Source organism: Barbus barbus, assembly GCF_936440315.1.
Source record: "Barbus barbus genome assembly, chromosome: 35".
In the NCBI taxonomy this organism is placed as follows: Eukaryota; Metazoa; Chordata; class Actinopteri; order Cypriniformes; family Cyprinidae; genus Barbus; species Barbus barbus.
Genome location: NC_136763.1, coordinates 12,818,089 through 12,833,142, shown reverse-complemented (window position 1 = coordinate 12,833,142; position 15,054 = coordinate 12,818,089). Strand labels below are relative to the sequence as shown.

The following is a 15,054-nucleotide window of genomic DNA, read 5'->3' as shown; positions in this document are numbered from 1 at the left end:
TTTTCTCCAGCTGGATCTTTGTTCTGCAGTGAGGGGCTACTGGAGGACAGATGAACGAACCAGTTCAATAGAGCAGCATGGTATTGGTTCATATTCACAATTTCCGGTTAAAAAAAAAGACATGCAAGTTTTAGGTTTCAGCCAATAAACTCCGTAAACATCACAAAAATCCGCCCACAAGTGACTCGGATAACCAATGAGAGTTATAATAACAGTCGTCCCGCCCCAGCTCTATGTGAGTCTTGTATAAGCATTGGCGTGTGTTTTGAGGGCAAGTCGTCGCCTCTAAAGTTGCCCGAATAATACATTTGTTTATGTTTTGGTTGACGAAGGCTTAATGAGAAGCTCTTTTAATTATTTCTGTCATTGTTTATGTTAAGAACATTGTAATTACATGATGAACAGGACTCTATCAAGAACACTTCTGGGCTCCATGTGTGGGATCTCCAGCCGTCGGCTGAGCTTCGCTCAAAGCGCTGTCAACACTGTGCAGAAGCAGACAGGTACAGTATAAGTAAATCCAATTCTCTAGTCTAGAGACCAACAGTGACGCAGCTGTATTTAGCGTGTGTAAGTTACTCTACAAGGCCGAAGCTGGCATGTAAGTAATTTCTAGTATGGCTGTATTTATTCCAGTCACTATGAATTTTAGTGCGGTAAAGTTGGTTTTATGTCGGATATTCGTTAGACATTCGCCGAGCAAATTAAGGGACTGTCTCAAAAGTGCTTACAAATAATAAGAAGGATATGCGTTCCAAAAACATGCAATTCATCATGCAAATAAAATGTAAAGATGTGAATTAAGTGAAAAAACATGAATACATAATTTTAACACGTGAATAGGTTATTTACTATGAACCGTTACATTATTATATTGTACTGGTAGAAACAGGTGTTGTTATGGCACCTGTAATATATTCAGTGACATTTTTAACACAACATAAACAGCTTGGATTTTTGAAATATAATTTTGTGTGTTTTTGGTGAATTTTTTTCAAATATTCAAATTTATATAACTTCCTGGTCATGTGACCCCATGATGTCACACCAGCTATAATATCTTCACAGAATCCTGACACACATCATACATGACTTGGATTTTGGAAATATGATTTTATTGTATTTTTGGAAATATGATTTTATTGTATTTTTGGTGAATTTGTGATGTATTACAATCTATACAACTTCCCGGTCATCTGACCTCATATTGCAACACCCACTGTATTATAATCATAAACATTTGTCAAACACCTCTCATGCAGTTGTTTGTGGAAATATGTCTTTGTTTATTTAAAGTTTTTTTTTCAATCATTTGTGTGTGTGTGTGTATATATATATATATACCATAGACTGTAAAAAAAAAAATGGACGTAGTGTCCGTGACGTCACTCGTAGGTTTCTGAAGAGCGTTTTTGAAGCCTAAAGTGGGCGGAGCCGACCGCCGCCATCTTGGCAACGCGTCACCGCGCGTCACTCCCGGATGATCCAAAATGGGCAATGAGGCGGGACGTGGGCGGAACTGAGGTGCCTGGTTGTCTGTATATAGTATGCTTTATTAATCATGTTCTCACTGAGTTTCGTCTTTTAAAAACAGTTTTAATTCTTTAAGCCACAGAGTTTGTATTATAGCCTAACAGTTTTCTATTGGAGGAAAACGCTTAACCAGTAACGTTAATTACAGGCCTAACGTTACAGCCAATCACAGTCTGTCGGATTCTGGAGTGTAGTTAAGTTTTAAATAAAATTATAAAGAATAAATAAATTAATAAATAAAATTACATTACAATATCACTCACCGGAAAAAATGGAGCCTAGACTTGGACGGTCTGTTAGTACAATTAACCGCACAACAAGCCATTTTATTAGATAATTTTAAGAAATAATAACGAAAAAAGCCATAGACTGTATAAAACAAAAGCAGAAACACGGCAGAGATGCCAAGTTCAGCGGCTGAGGTAACGTGACGGCTAACAGACAGCAGATAGAGACAGCAACGTCAATCAACCTGTCACTCAAGTGGCCACGCCCTTAATTATGCAGAAGTTTAAGGCTTAATATAATTTAAATGGATGAGTTTCACCCCCCTCACAGTTGTCACGAAGGGCAAAATTAGCTATATAGACCAAAATAAATTTTTGTACCAGGCTGTAAACATGTTTTTTTCTACTGTAAAGTTGGGCATTTTAACATGGAGAGTCAATGTGATTGACTCCCTTTTGGAGCCAGCCTCCAGCGGCTAGTCGATGAATTGCAGTTTTAATCACTTTCGTGTTGGTTTCACTAGAGGGAGCGGGAGGTTGCCGCTTGATATATACACATATACACATACATACATACATACATACATACATACATACACACACACACACACACACACACACACACACACACACACACACACACACACACACACACACACACACACAGTGGTGTGAAGAAAAGTTTTTGCCCCCTTCCTGATTTTTTTTTTTTTTTTTGCATGTTTGTCATACTTTAATGTTTCAGATCATCAAACAAATGTAAATATTAATCAAAGATAGCACAAGTAAACACAACATGCAGTTTTTAAATGAAGGGAAAACAAAATCCAAACCCACATGGCCCTGTGTGAAAAAGTGTTTTGAATTACAACAATTCTGCCAAGATGAGTGGGCCAAAATTCCCCCACAGCGCTGTAACAGACTGCATGATGTGTTTACTTGTGTTATCTTTGATTAATATTTAAATTAGTTTGATCTGAAACATTAAAGTGTGACAAACATGCAAAAAAAATTAAAAAAAAATCAGGAAGGGGGCCAACACTTTTTCACACCACTGTATGTATATACACACATTTGATTTTGTATTGTTCTCAGTACATGAAAAAAATCTAATCAATTATATTTTAAATGTCATGTGATCTAATGATGTCACTTTGCCTGTAATACATCTGCAAAAAATGCCAAACCATCAGCTTAGATATGAATAATAAAAAAAATTAAAAAAAGTTTTGCGGGGGCCTGTTTACCAAATAAGCCAAGTTTATTTCAGTTAGCCTGACTTATTGTCAGTTGATTTGGTTCAAAATAAGTCAGACTAACTGAAATAAGCCTGGCTTATTTGGTAAACTTGTTTTATGAATCAGGCCCCAGAAAGGTTAACTATACAAAAAAAAATAATAAAAAAAATTGTGCACATGCATGGATGTGTAGTGGAGCTTTCCCTTTATTGAAAGTTGTCAGCTAACAGGAAAATAAGGTTTATGAAATAAAAAAATAAATAAAAAAAATCCCTTTCCTTTTCACAATCATGAAAACCAAAAATTGAATTTCTATACATAAATTTATTCACGTAGGATTCACATAACATTTGATTAAAAATCCAGAATATTCCAGATTCCATCAGTTCTCTATCCAATTTATTTTAAAGATATGATGCGTGTCAGGATTGTGTGAAGATATTACAGCTGGTGTGACATCATCAGGTCACATGACCAGGAAGTCATATAGATTTGAATATTTGAAAAATTCACCAAAAATACACAGCCATATTTCCAAAATCCAAGTCGTGTATGATAGGTGTCATGATTGTGTAAAGATATTACAACTGGAGTGACATCTTTCGGTCACATAAGCAGGAAGTTATATAGATGTTAAAATGTCAAAAATGAGTAATAGATGCACAAAATATATTTTTTTTAATCTAAGTTGTGTACTATATGCTGCATGTATGTATAAATACATTTGTAGGTGATTTGAGCTCTTTCAATAAAACAACCACATAGTTAAATAAATTTATTTCATTAAGACATTCAGTTTACTTATTTATAACAGATATAATAATCACTTAAAAGTTAAAATTCATCTTAATCTATACTTAATTTATTTGCCAACATAAACTACACATGTAAAAGGATCACGGTTTTAGTGTTTTTTTTTTTTGGTTTTTTTTTAATGGAATGCACATTTAATTAAGTTTATTGTGGATTTTGCACTTTTGAGACACTCCCTAACTTGACTTGCAAGCAGAGATCATTGTGAGGACTTTTTCACTTCAGAGGTTTAAAACAATTACATCATCGAATAATATTATTATTAATTTTGATATTATGGTTTTAAATGGGATCTGAACGAGATACAGCATGATCCATGACTATTATGCGATTACATATAAATTAATGCTGAAGTAAAGATTGAATGTCTAATGAATGTCCAACATAAAACCAACTTTACCGCACTATGAATTTTAATGTTGATGAACATTCCTGTCTTTTTCCACAGAGTTGATCAAGAGTAGGGAACTAGAAAAGGATGAAATGAGACCGCTGTATATGGACTTTCAGGCCACCACACCCATGGTACTAGTATATGTAGTCATCCTAATTATACTCCTGCCATGTAGATAAAGTAACTAATAAATCTAGTGCATGAGAACATTTCTGGGATGTTTACATGCCATTATTGAAAAATGTTCCAGGACCCAAGGGTTTTGGATGCCATGCTTCCCTATCAAGTCAATTACTACGGGAACCCACATTCCAGGACTCACGCTTACGGATGGGAGAGCGAGGCCGCAATGGAAAAAGCAAGAAAAGTAAGTCTTTATACTTCCTTGCATGTTTTTATAAGAGAAGCAAGAACATTCTCTGGATTATTAGCATTCTCAGATAGCTGAGAGTTGTATTTATGAGTACTGAACCATTATATTTTGTTTATGGTAGCACAAATATTTATTTCCTCTTCAGCAAGTAGCAGATCTTATTGGTGCTGACCAAAGGGAGATTGTGTTCACCAGTGGTGCGACTGAGTCCAACAATATGTCAATCAAAGTAAGTATGTCATTACTGTGAGGCATGATTAGGAGAAAGTGGGACGCAGGGACACAAATGACTAGGCATATTCTAAAATAAATGAATATGTAAAGCTTCTATAATATGTGCTGCAAGTAATTATATATCTATTGGTTGTTCTTTTGTCTTGTCTTTTTGTTTTCTTTTTTAAAGGGTGTGGCTCGGTTTTATAAGGCTAAAAAAAAACACATTATCACCACCCAGACTGAGCACAAGTGTGTGCTAGACTCCTGCCGAATTCTGGAGGCAGAGGGTTTTGATGTAACATATTTACCTGTGAAAAATAATGGACTGATTGATTTGAAGGTAAGCTTTCTTAAAGGGGAAACATCCAATTTCCGAGCCAATTACAGCACCAATCAGAATAGCAAAAATAACGATATTACTAAAGTTTTAAACACTCAAATCCCTTGTTTGACAAATTGGTAGTCCTGCATCAAGCTAACTCTACTGGTTGAAGTAATGAATTTTTATGGATACTCGGGTAGATTGCAATCTGTGTTGGGGAGTAACTAGTTATAAAGTGACTGAGTTATATATGTAACTGAGTTATGTAATTTAATTACAAAATAAATGTACCTGCAATCTGATACAGTTACTGAGAAATATGAAATTAATTAAATTAGTTATGAAAATGTTAACAATTACAAACGGGGTTACATCTGAATACACACACACACAAACAGATTTAATAGACTTTTTCCTAAATTGCATTGACCGCTCTAAAATCTGAAACACCAGTGTTTCAAGATTTTAGGAAACCGAATAGGGCACATGCTTATTTGATTTTATGTACAGTGTTGGGGATAATGCATTACAAGTAACGCAAGTTACATAATCAGATTACTTTAAGTAACTAGTAAAGTAACTCATTACTTTTTAATTTATAAGGAAATATCTGAGTTACTTTTTCAAATAAGTAATGCTAGTTACTTTGTTTCCCATGTATTGACTGAAAGCTCTTGTGTTGCCTTGTTGAGAGAAATCGTGAGTAAGTGCAGAGGCGTTGTGTGTGAACATGATCTTACTGTAGTTTTAGACTAAATGTTAACATGCACTTACTCATCTCAACTGCACAAAAACAGATTCAGTATTCCTTAAAATGAATAAAAACAGTCAAATGCAAACTCAGAATATTATACAAGCCTGCAATAATTAAATGTCAAATAATTTACCAAACATAATTTGTATTTAATCCCATTTTATTAACTAATGTCTATGCTACTCACCTTCGACGATCTAATTCAGCCATACTAAGCAAAAATGACACATTTGTGTTTAATTGTAGTTTTTGCTGAGTAGTGTTGAACTTTCTCGTCCTGCATCATATTCTTTGTAATTTGTTTGAGCTGCGCCTTCAACTGTACAGGCACAAATTTACATTTCCTTCAGTCTGAGGCTTTTTATTTCAATTTTGGTGTGAAAGGGCTCTTATATTTGTAAAAGAATAACTTTTTATATTAAAAAACAAGCAAGCCCAGATTTAAAAAGTAATTTAAAACTCATTACTTTCCATAAAAAGTAACTAATGTAATTAATTTCTTTAGGGAGTAACGCAATACTGTAATGCATTACTTTTAAAAGTAACTTTCCCCAACACTGTTTATGTGTATGCTTTATTTTTTTTAAGATTAACAGTTTTTTCCAAGGCATTGGTAGATGGCATTGTTTCCTGTCATAGATATGCAAAGATTATATTTCAAAAACAGTATCATAGCTATTAAACTATCTTGTTATGATTTTGAATCGGTGTTTAACCTCAGAACGATCTCAAAGTAAAAAGGGGTGTTGAAGTCTTGTTTTTGTGGAGGCTGTGCTTTAAAATAGAATTTTTATAATCTCAAATCAAGTGATGAAGGTTTTGAAAGTCTTGACAGTAGTCAGTGTTGAGTACTTCTGTAAGGTTAACCCTGCCTTGTTTAAATGTTTGATAATTAATATTGAGAAATTTAGAAGTCACCAAAATACGTTACACTACTTATTACATCACAAATAGGGTAACTTGTAATCTGTAACTTATTAAATTTCTAAAGTAACTTTCCCAACACTGATTACAATCCTGTTGGTGGCTGATTTTGGCACAGAAAAAAAAAAAGAACACCTGAAATTTACCTTTATAAAATAGTCCCCCCCCCCCCCCATATATTTCATACATGTCTCTTTTTTTTCTTATATTTTGCATTCTCAGAAATTACAGGAAACGATCCGTCCAGATACCAGTTTGGTGTCCATAATGACTGTCAACAATGAGATTGGTGTCAATCAGCCAATCAAAGAAATAGGTAACTGTTTTTATTAATATAATGCTCTAAACATATACCTGTCAATCTTCATGTCTTCTATATCAACAGTGTTTTTGATTTCAGGTCATCTATGTAGTTCCAAAAATGTGTTCTTCCACACTGATGCTGCTCAGGCTGTTGGAAAGATCCCGATTAATGTCAATGACTGGAAAGTGGATCTGATGTCCATCAGCGGCCATAAGATCTACGGGCCCAAAGGTAGAGTATTGTACATTTAAATGCACAACAGTTGCATTATCCTAAATATATTAATGAGTGACTGTGTTTATTAGGAGTTGGGGCTTTGTACATGAGAAGGAGACCCAGGGTTCGTATTGAGCCTTTACAGAGCGGAGGGGGACAGGAAAGGGGTCTACGTTCAGGGACTGTGCCCACACCTCTAGTCGTAGGCCTCGGAGCCGCCTGTGAGATCGCCCAGCAAGAGTTAGAGGTAGAGACTTTAGAGTTAAGGTCATTGCACACTAGGGCTGTGCGATTAATCGAAATCGAATCGCAATAGCGATTGAGACGTTGCGATTTGCTAATCGCAAAGCATGCGATGTGGACGCGATATTACTCTGTTCCAGAGCATATGCATGACTGCCAGCCTTGAGTGACGGTCTTACTAATCAATAGAGTGAGCGCACCTCCGTTCTCCCCAGTCAGCACTGCTCTAGTCAACTGCGTAAACGCCCACCATTTAAAAAGGGTCAGATCGAAGGTTAGGCAAATTAAAAATAAAGAAAAACGTATGAAACTTCAGCTTCAAAATGACAGACAACGAACAAAAAAGGTAATTTGCAAGAGCTGCGTCACAACGCATATCAAGAGCTCCCTTATCGGTTCTGCTTTCAGTACTGGAGAATAAAAGATACATTTTTAGATGTTTTAATTACATGAATGTTATCTTACACATTTTATCTCCCAAACAGATTAATTTGAAATAAGTTTATAATGCATGTTCGCTAATTCAGAAGACCGCACACACAGCCCGTGTCTCTGAATGCTTCTCATACTCATGCTGCGCGTCTCCCGAGTCTCACGGACGAGCCGTTTACACGCAGCCTGTCTCGTATTGCTCTTTTATACTTTTATACTCACGGTCTCGTGCCCGGTTCTGCTCCGCAAGTCTCTCACGAGTGCATCTGGCAATATGGACGAGGCCTGACGCACGCTCGCAACCTGTGTCAACTCACGCCTCGCCCCGCGTTTAAAACAAATGTAAATTAAGTCTAACTGCTTGCCTATTTCACTTGGATGAAATGAAACATTCAGCACATTTCCCACTTGTTCTTAAAATCCCAAATACTTAAAAACAAATAAATCAGCCCGTGTAACATACTAATACTTTAATAATTGATTAAAGAAATACAGTTCTTTATTTATAAAAAATAAACACATATTTCCTGTGAAATTCAGTAATTCTGTAAAAGTAGTAATGCCGTTATAATCTTCCCTGCAGAAAAAACCAGTAGAACCCCTCCCAAAACACAATAGAAAATGTAATGGATTTAAGGGTTATAATGGTAATTGTATTGGTTTTAATGTAAACTATAATGTTGTCTACTGGTATTTGATGCATTCTATTGGTGGGATGTAATCTAGCAGATGGCAACCAATAGAACAACAGTAATTCCTATTGGAATAATGCCCAAAACAAAAAGGAATTTTGTAATGGTTTTTATGGAAAATTCAAGAATTTCTGTGATGGTATTTTTTTATTTTCAGCAGGGTAACGATACTCATACTGTGCTGCACATTATTGACAATATTGAGCTGAAGCTTGACTTGCAAATTTAAAATCACGAATCAAATCGCAATCGCAATATTTGTTAAAAATATCGCAATTAGATATTTTCCCCAAATCGCACAGCCCTATTTCACACTGAGTCCATGCGTTTTTTTGTATTCCCCATCCTTTCCTATCAAAATGCATGCTATGGATGCGAAAACACAGAAAATCAAACCTGATCTGAATTTTTTTTGACAGAATGTGATTGACACAACGTGAGGTCGTATTTATTTTTTTATGTGCGAAAATTTCGGACTCTGTGTGCAGTGACCTTTAGAGTTAAACTTTCTACTGCCAGTCTAAGTTTGCTTATATGTGGGTTTCATTCCGTTTATTTTCAGTACGATCACAAGCGTGTGACAGTGCTTGCGAATCGCCTTGTGCAGAAGATCATGTCAGAGATTCCTGATGTTGTGATGAATGGAGACCCCGATCAGAGGTACCCGGGTAAGATTCTACTTTCTTATTGTCTCTTTTTCTTAAAGGTTTCAAGTTGACTTGAGTTTGTAATCTAAAAACACTTTCCTCCTGCAGGATGTGTTAATTTATCATTTGCCTATGTTGAGGGGGAGAGTCTGTTGATGGCGTTAAAAGATATTGCGCTTTCATCTGGAAGGTCAGTAGTTTAAACATGTCAGACCAGGGTTTACAATTTGAGTACATAAAACATGGAGAAAGACTACAACTTTACTACTGACATTTTTACATTTATTACATTTACATTACAAAGCTGGTTAATAAAAAAAAATAAACATTTAAAAATAAATAATAATATATATTATCCATCTATGGTACGCAATATATCAACAAAGAATATTTTTTTTTTCCTGCTTAAAATTGCCTCAAGGCAACATTTTACCACAACGGACAAATTTAAACATTTTACATTTTCATGCATAAAAAATAAATATATTTATTGTTAACATAATTTTCTTTAATCAAATACTTGAACAGTTAGTTTTATCTAGTTTTTAATGTATTGCATATCTCATATTTAATAAAATGCAATTTCATATCCAGCTGTTGTATATATTACATATAATATAAATGGGAAAGGCAAAATTACTTAAAATGAAAACTACAAATATAAAATAAAAGATTCTAAATATTAATAGAAACTATAATGGTACATAAATAATACTAAAGTAACATTGTTCTTGTTGCAGCGCCTGCACATCTGCTTCCTTAGAGCCCTCGTATGTCCTTAGAGCAATAGGGGCAGATGAGGACTTGGCACACTCATCTATTCGGTTTGTGGTTTTTATATAATATCAGTGTAATATCAGTTGTTGTTTTATCCCCCCAGGTCATGCTCAACACGCCTTGTTTCTCTCTCTCTATGTGCTTTTGTTACGTAATCTGTGTTCAGATTTTATCTTAATTCTTCAGCCCCGTTCACACCAAGAACGATAACTATAAAGATAAGGATATTAGCGTCCACACCAGTGAATTATTATTATTATTATTATAATATCATCTGTTTATTCTTAGCACACACTCATCTGCAACTTTAAATGTTTAAGATCATGATAGCAGGATGGATTCTGATTGGGTATCAGTGTTTGTAACGTTCATCAGTTGGAAAAAAATCGTTCTGAAAGTGATTCCAACGATGTCAAGTCAAGTTGAGTTTTATTGTCATTCCGCTGCATGTGGGGACATACAGTGGAACGAAATGTCGTGCCTCGCAGGACCACGGTGCTACATAAATACAGACATACAACAATGATTAAAAAACACTATAAACCTATACACAACTAACCTACTGACAGATTTAACTATAAGTATGCTATATAAGTATTTACCCTATACAAACTAAAGAATAAAGGATAAAAAATACAAACTATACGAATGCTTCACAAATACTGTACATGTGCAAAGAGAGACATTTGAGTCAAGCAGCTGGTTGGGGAACAGTGCAGGATGATCATTTCTCTGTGCCTTTATCATTATAGCTGTGGTGTGGACTGCTATTCTTTAATATTGAAAATCATTTTTAGAACTAAATCTTTATAGTTATCGTCCTTGGTGTGAATGGGGTTTTAATACACACATTTACACACAAACTGTAATGAGGGGATCTGATGCACATGACCAATTTAATTTTTTTTTTTTTTTTTATAAGGTTTGGAATTGGCAGATTTACCACAGAGGAGGAAGTGGACTATACAGTGGAGAAGTGTATTCAGCATGTCAAACGGCTGAGGGAGATGAGGTGAGCTGTTCATGCTTGAATAGTTCATATAGATACTGTTATGTAATGTTTTATTTGAATCCCTGTCAAAAAAATCTTTCTGTGGGAAAAATTAGGATTGTTCATGAATTTTTTTTTGTTTTTTTGTCTATCTTTGTCTCTTAGTCCATTATGGGAAATGGTCCAGGAAGGCATTGACCTTAAAAGCATCAAGTGGACCCAGCACTGAGTTGTTCTGAACATATGAAGTATGAAGGCCTGCTGTGTTTGTGAATACTTATGCTATAAAGCTTGATTAGGCTGCCATACCTCCTTAGATCTTATTCTCCCAAAAAACACGCACAATTTTGTTTCTTAATTTTGGAGAATTGAACTTGTCTATGTGAAGACGGTTTTAAAGTGCATTTGTATGAATTACAGGGTTTACAGAGATGTGCATTGTCAATTCTATCACTTTTTCTCAAACCAGCTTTCACCTCATTTTTTAAAAAATATTTTTTCATAGTATATTCACAGTTGCTCTGTTAAAATCACTGAAAATATAATCACAAAATACATCTTCCTATAAACGCACTGAATGTTGTCCTGTGTCATTGTTGTGTTTGAGCACATTATACTGCTAAATGTTTTCGGAGTCTATCATATTGTCTGTTGTCCTGGTTCTGAGACCATCAAAATTAATGTTTCATTAAAATTTGCATTGTGTTAGGCGAGCGGATGCTAATTCATAATTACAGTTTAGGGGTAATGCTTTTCATTAAAAAAAAAGGACAACACCAACTTGAAACATTAAATGTTTTTGGCACAGGATAGGATTGATAACAGGTGTCATTATATTCACTTGCCTATTAGAGAAGTGTTGTGTAAGAACTTTAGTATGAGCTTGCATGTCTTTCATGATTGTAGTTCACAGATTCTGTAAGCTCTGTCATTGTTTTATTCCAGTATGTATGTTATACCAATAAACATCCAAACCAATTGTTTTGTCCTTTTTGCTAGATAATAAATGAATAAAATCAATTGTGCTGTATATTTTGGTTGAAACTGATTAAAACCTTTGATCTGTTAGGATACATTAATAATAAAAAAGTGAGACTTATTACAAAAGATTTCTATTTGAAATTATATTCTTTTGAACTTTCTGTTAATCAAAGAATACTTGAACTGTTTCCACAAAAAATATTCAATACAATGGATTTTTTTTCTTTTTCTAATTTCAGCAAATCTGAAGGAATGTCTGAACAAAACTGTATTTCGTTTTGTGTGTGTGTGTGTGTGTGTGTGTGTACACACTTTCCTCCAGTCCAGCAGGCAGCAGTAAAGCATAACCGACCATTGGCATACAATTTAAAAACAAAACAAAAACGACATTCAGCGACTTTCAAAATGGCAAGTACATTTCAGCACTTAAACTTGATTATGTTTCTATAATTCAAAGTACGTGTTTGTTAGCTCATTATTGTCTTTTTGTAGGCTAACTTCAGCAAGGCGTTGCCATCAGATATAGCAGCTTACTAACGTACTTAGTGTTACGACCCTCCTATGGCTCGTGCCCGTCTAGGGCTTTTTAAGAGGGGAACACATGTAACCAGCCCAGACACACGTCCACAGACAACACTGAGTGAGATGAGAAAAACGAGAGACCACTGAATAAAGTGAATGTTTAATAAATTTATTATTAATAAATATACCATAACAAAAACCCAACCACAAAGGAAAAAGGGGAAAAATGGATTGTGCCAAACAAAAGAAAATAATATAATCAAAAAGGTTATCTAACGCATTTAACTTCTAACACTAAGCTAAAAAGAAAAGATCAAAGAAAACAATCTTCAACGTCTAGGACGTCTTAACTAAACTACACTAACTAATAAACATAAATACAATGGGTGGCACAAATCCCTAACTAGTGTTTTTATACAGACAAGGTTAACTACGTGTGTACAATGTATGTCACGTGACAATCTTACCTATCCCCTTCTCCTTTGTCGACGGCAACAATCATGAATAAGAGAGTTTTTGGACACAGCCAAAACAAAGCACAATGAGCATACATGTGAACAACGTAACGAAAATAAAACACACCAACAGTTTCTCCAACCAAAACGTCTCTCTCACAAAAGTTCTCGTTACAAAAGGTTCTCTCAATACAAAGTGCTCTTTTCACACTGGCAGCAGCATGGTCTTTAAATATCCTCTTCACCAGGTGTCACTCATCATGCTGATGCAGATCCCGCCTCCCAAGGCGTGGCCATTCATCTCGTTAGCCTTGACTGACAAGCCATATAGCCAACCAGCAACAACCTAAGAAAACGAGAGTAAGAGAAACAGACAGGACGGAAAAGAAAACATACACCACACACACACACCAATACTATAAACGTCCTTACGGACGTAACAGCTAACCAGCTAATTCTCCAGTACTCAAAAACACGTACATCTTTCCGCAGACATATTTAGGGATTTCACAGAGCTGCTGTAACATCCGAATGATATTGAATACTAAGCAATTTTGCTGTTTTAATGACTTGAGGGTTTATGTTGCAGAATGAGGCAGAGAAGGCGATCAAAAGGATTCAGGCTCAGAAAGGAGTGGAAGCAGTAATCGTGGTTAACGCAGAAGGAGTGCAAATGAGAACTGTTTCTAGTTATTATTATAGCTTTGTTGCAAACGATATAATGTGCTTCAGTGGTAACTGCTCAGTTATTTCTGTGTGCTTTTTAATAGGCATCCCCATAGAAAGCAATCTAGACCACAACATACACTTCACTACACCTACAGAATGATGAAGGACCTTGACCCTCAGAATGAAGCCACCCTTCTGGATGTTCAAACAGAGAAAAATAATATTCTGATTTCTACAGGTAAAGAAAAGTACACTTCTGTAATGCTAATTTTCATTAGGTTAGGTTGTGTTTTTCTCAACCGTTAGTGGGTCTCAGTAAAGCTCCTAGTGAGACAGAGGAATATTGTATTGGACAGTGGAGGAACCTTCTTGAAATTATTTGATTACAGTTTTTGTTTTGTAGATTAGCCATATGTATTTAAATAATTATTTTCACACTCAGCTTGCAGACTTATTCGAATGTCAGGTGTGATTCCTTTTTTTTTTTTTTTTTGCAGTTCGGTATACATCTAAAATGCTACTACAGCCAAATATACATTTGGTATTTGTCTATATTATGATTATTATGATCATAAATTAGTACTGTATTTTATTGTGCTCTTTCCACAGCCAAGGACTATTTTACGATTGCCATTAAAAATTCTAGAGAAGGGCCCTGAATTCTTCATTTTCTTATTTATTTTTCAATTTTTTTTGTAAGTGTTACATTCCATGTTCTAGGAAAGTTAAGTTTATATATAACACAGTTACGGTGAAGTAAGCTTCCATTAATACAAATATTGAATGTACTGCCTTTGCATATTCTAATAGTTTGCTCTCTTTTGTAAGTACTCCAGCTGTTCATCATCTGGAGGCATCAACATGATACTATACTGTACCTGTTTATGTATGCAACAATGCATTTTCTTAATTATTTTGTGATTGCTTACATTTTTATTGATTTGAATATACAGGAAATTCTAAACTGTTATATATTGTACACTCAAGAAAAATAGTAAAACAGTACTAGAGTTATTCATCCCATTTATTAGTTTATTTTTAATAGTAGTCTATTTATTAATTTATACTTTTTTTTTTACCTCTCTATCTGTAAGGTTTTATAATACCCTGTAGCCTCTACTAGAGTTTGACATAAAAAACAACAGCATGTTGTGTCAGTTAGGTCATTTGTTTTTTATTGATGTGAAATTGTAGCAAAAATGGCGGTGCTTTAACAAGTTATTAGATGAATACGTTATAAATGACAATAAACACCGAACATGAATGATGAGATGAGGAGGTTGTGGGATGTGACAGCATCTGGTAGAAATACACAGATATGACTATTGAGT

General features: G+C 34.9%; 1 protein-coding gene across 2 annotated transcripts; it reads left to right on the top strand.

Moving 5' to 3' along the window:
• The first annotated feature begins 213 nt into the window (after window positions 1-213).
• Window positions 214-12,199, top strand: LOC306854974 (cysteine desulfurase-like). Of its 2 annotated transcripts, none has more exons than XM_079393334.1 (14): window positions 214-235; window positions 381-503; window positions 4,260-4,336; window positions 4,456-4,572; window positions 4,724-4,807; window positions 4,982-5,134; window positions 7,017-7,110; window positions 7,195-7,329; window positions 7,404-7,561; window positions 9,244-9,349; window positions 9,437-9,518; window positions 10,069-10,152; window positions 11,028-11,117; window positions 11,262-12,199. In XM_079393334.1, exons 2-14 carry the CDS (start codon window positions 395-397, stop codon window positions 11,323-11,325), a joined length of 1,353 nt encoding a protein of 450 aa, XP_079249460.1. In that variant the 5' UTR covers window positions 214-235; window positions 381-394; the 3' UTR covers window positions 11,326-12,199. The 2 variants fall into 2 exon arrangements, with proteins under 2 accessions (XP_079249460.1, XP_079249459.1); XM_079393333.1 differs by lacking the exon at window positions 214-235 and adding an exon at window positions 240-271.
• The last annotated feature ends 2,855 nt before the right edge of the window (window positions 12,200-15,054 follow it).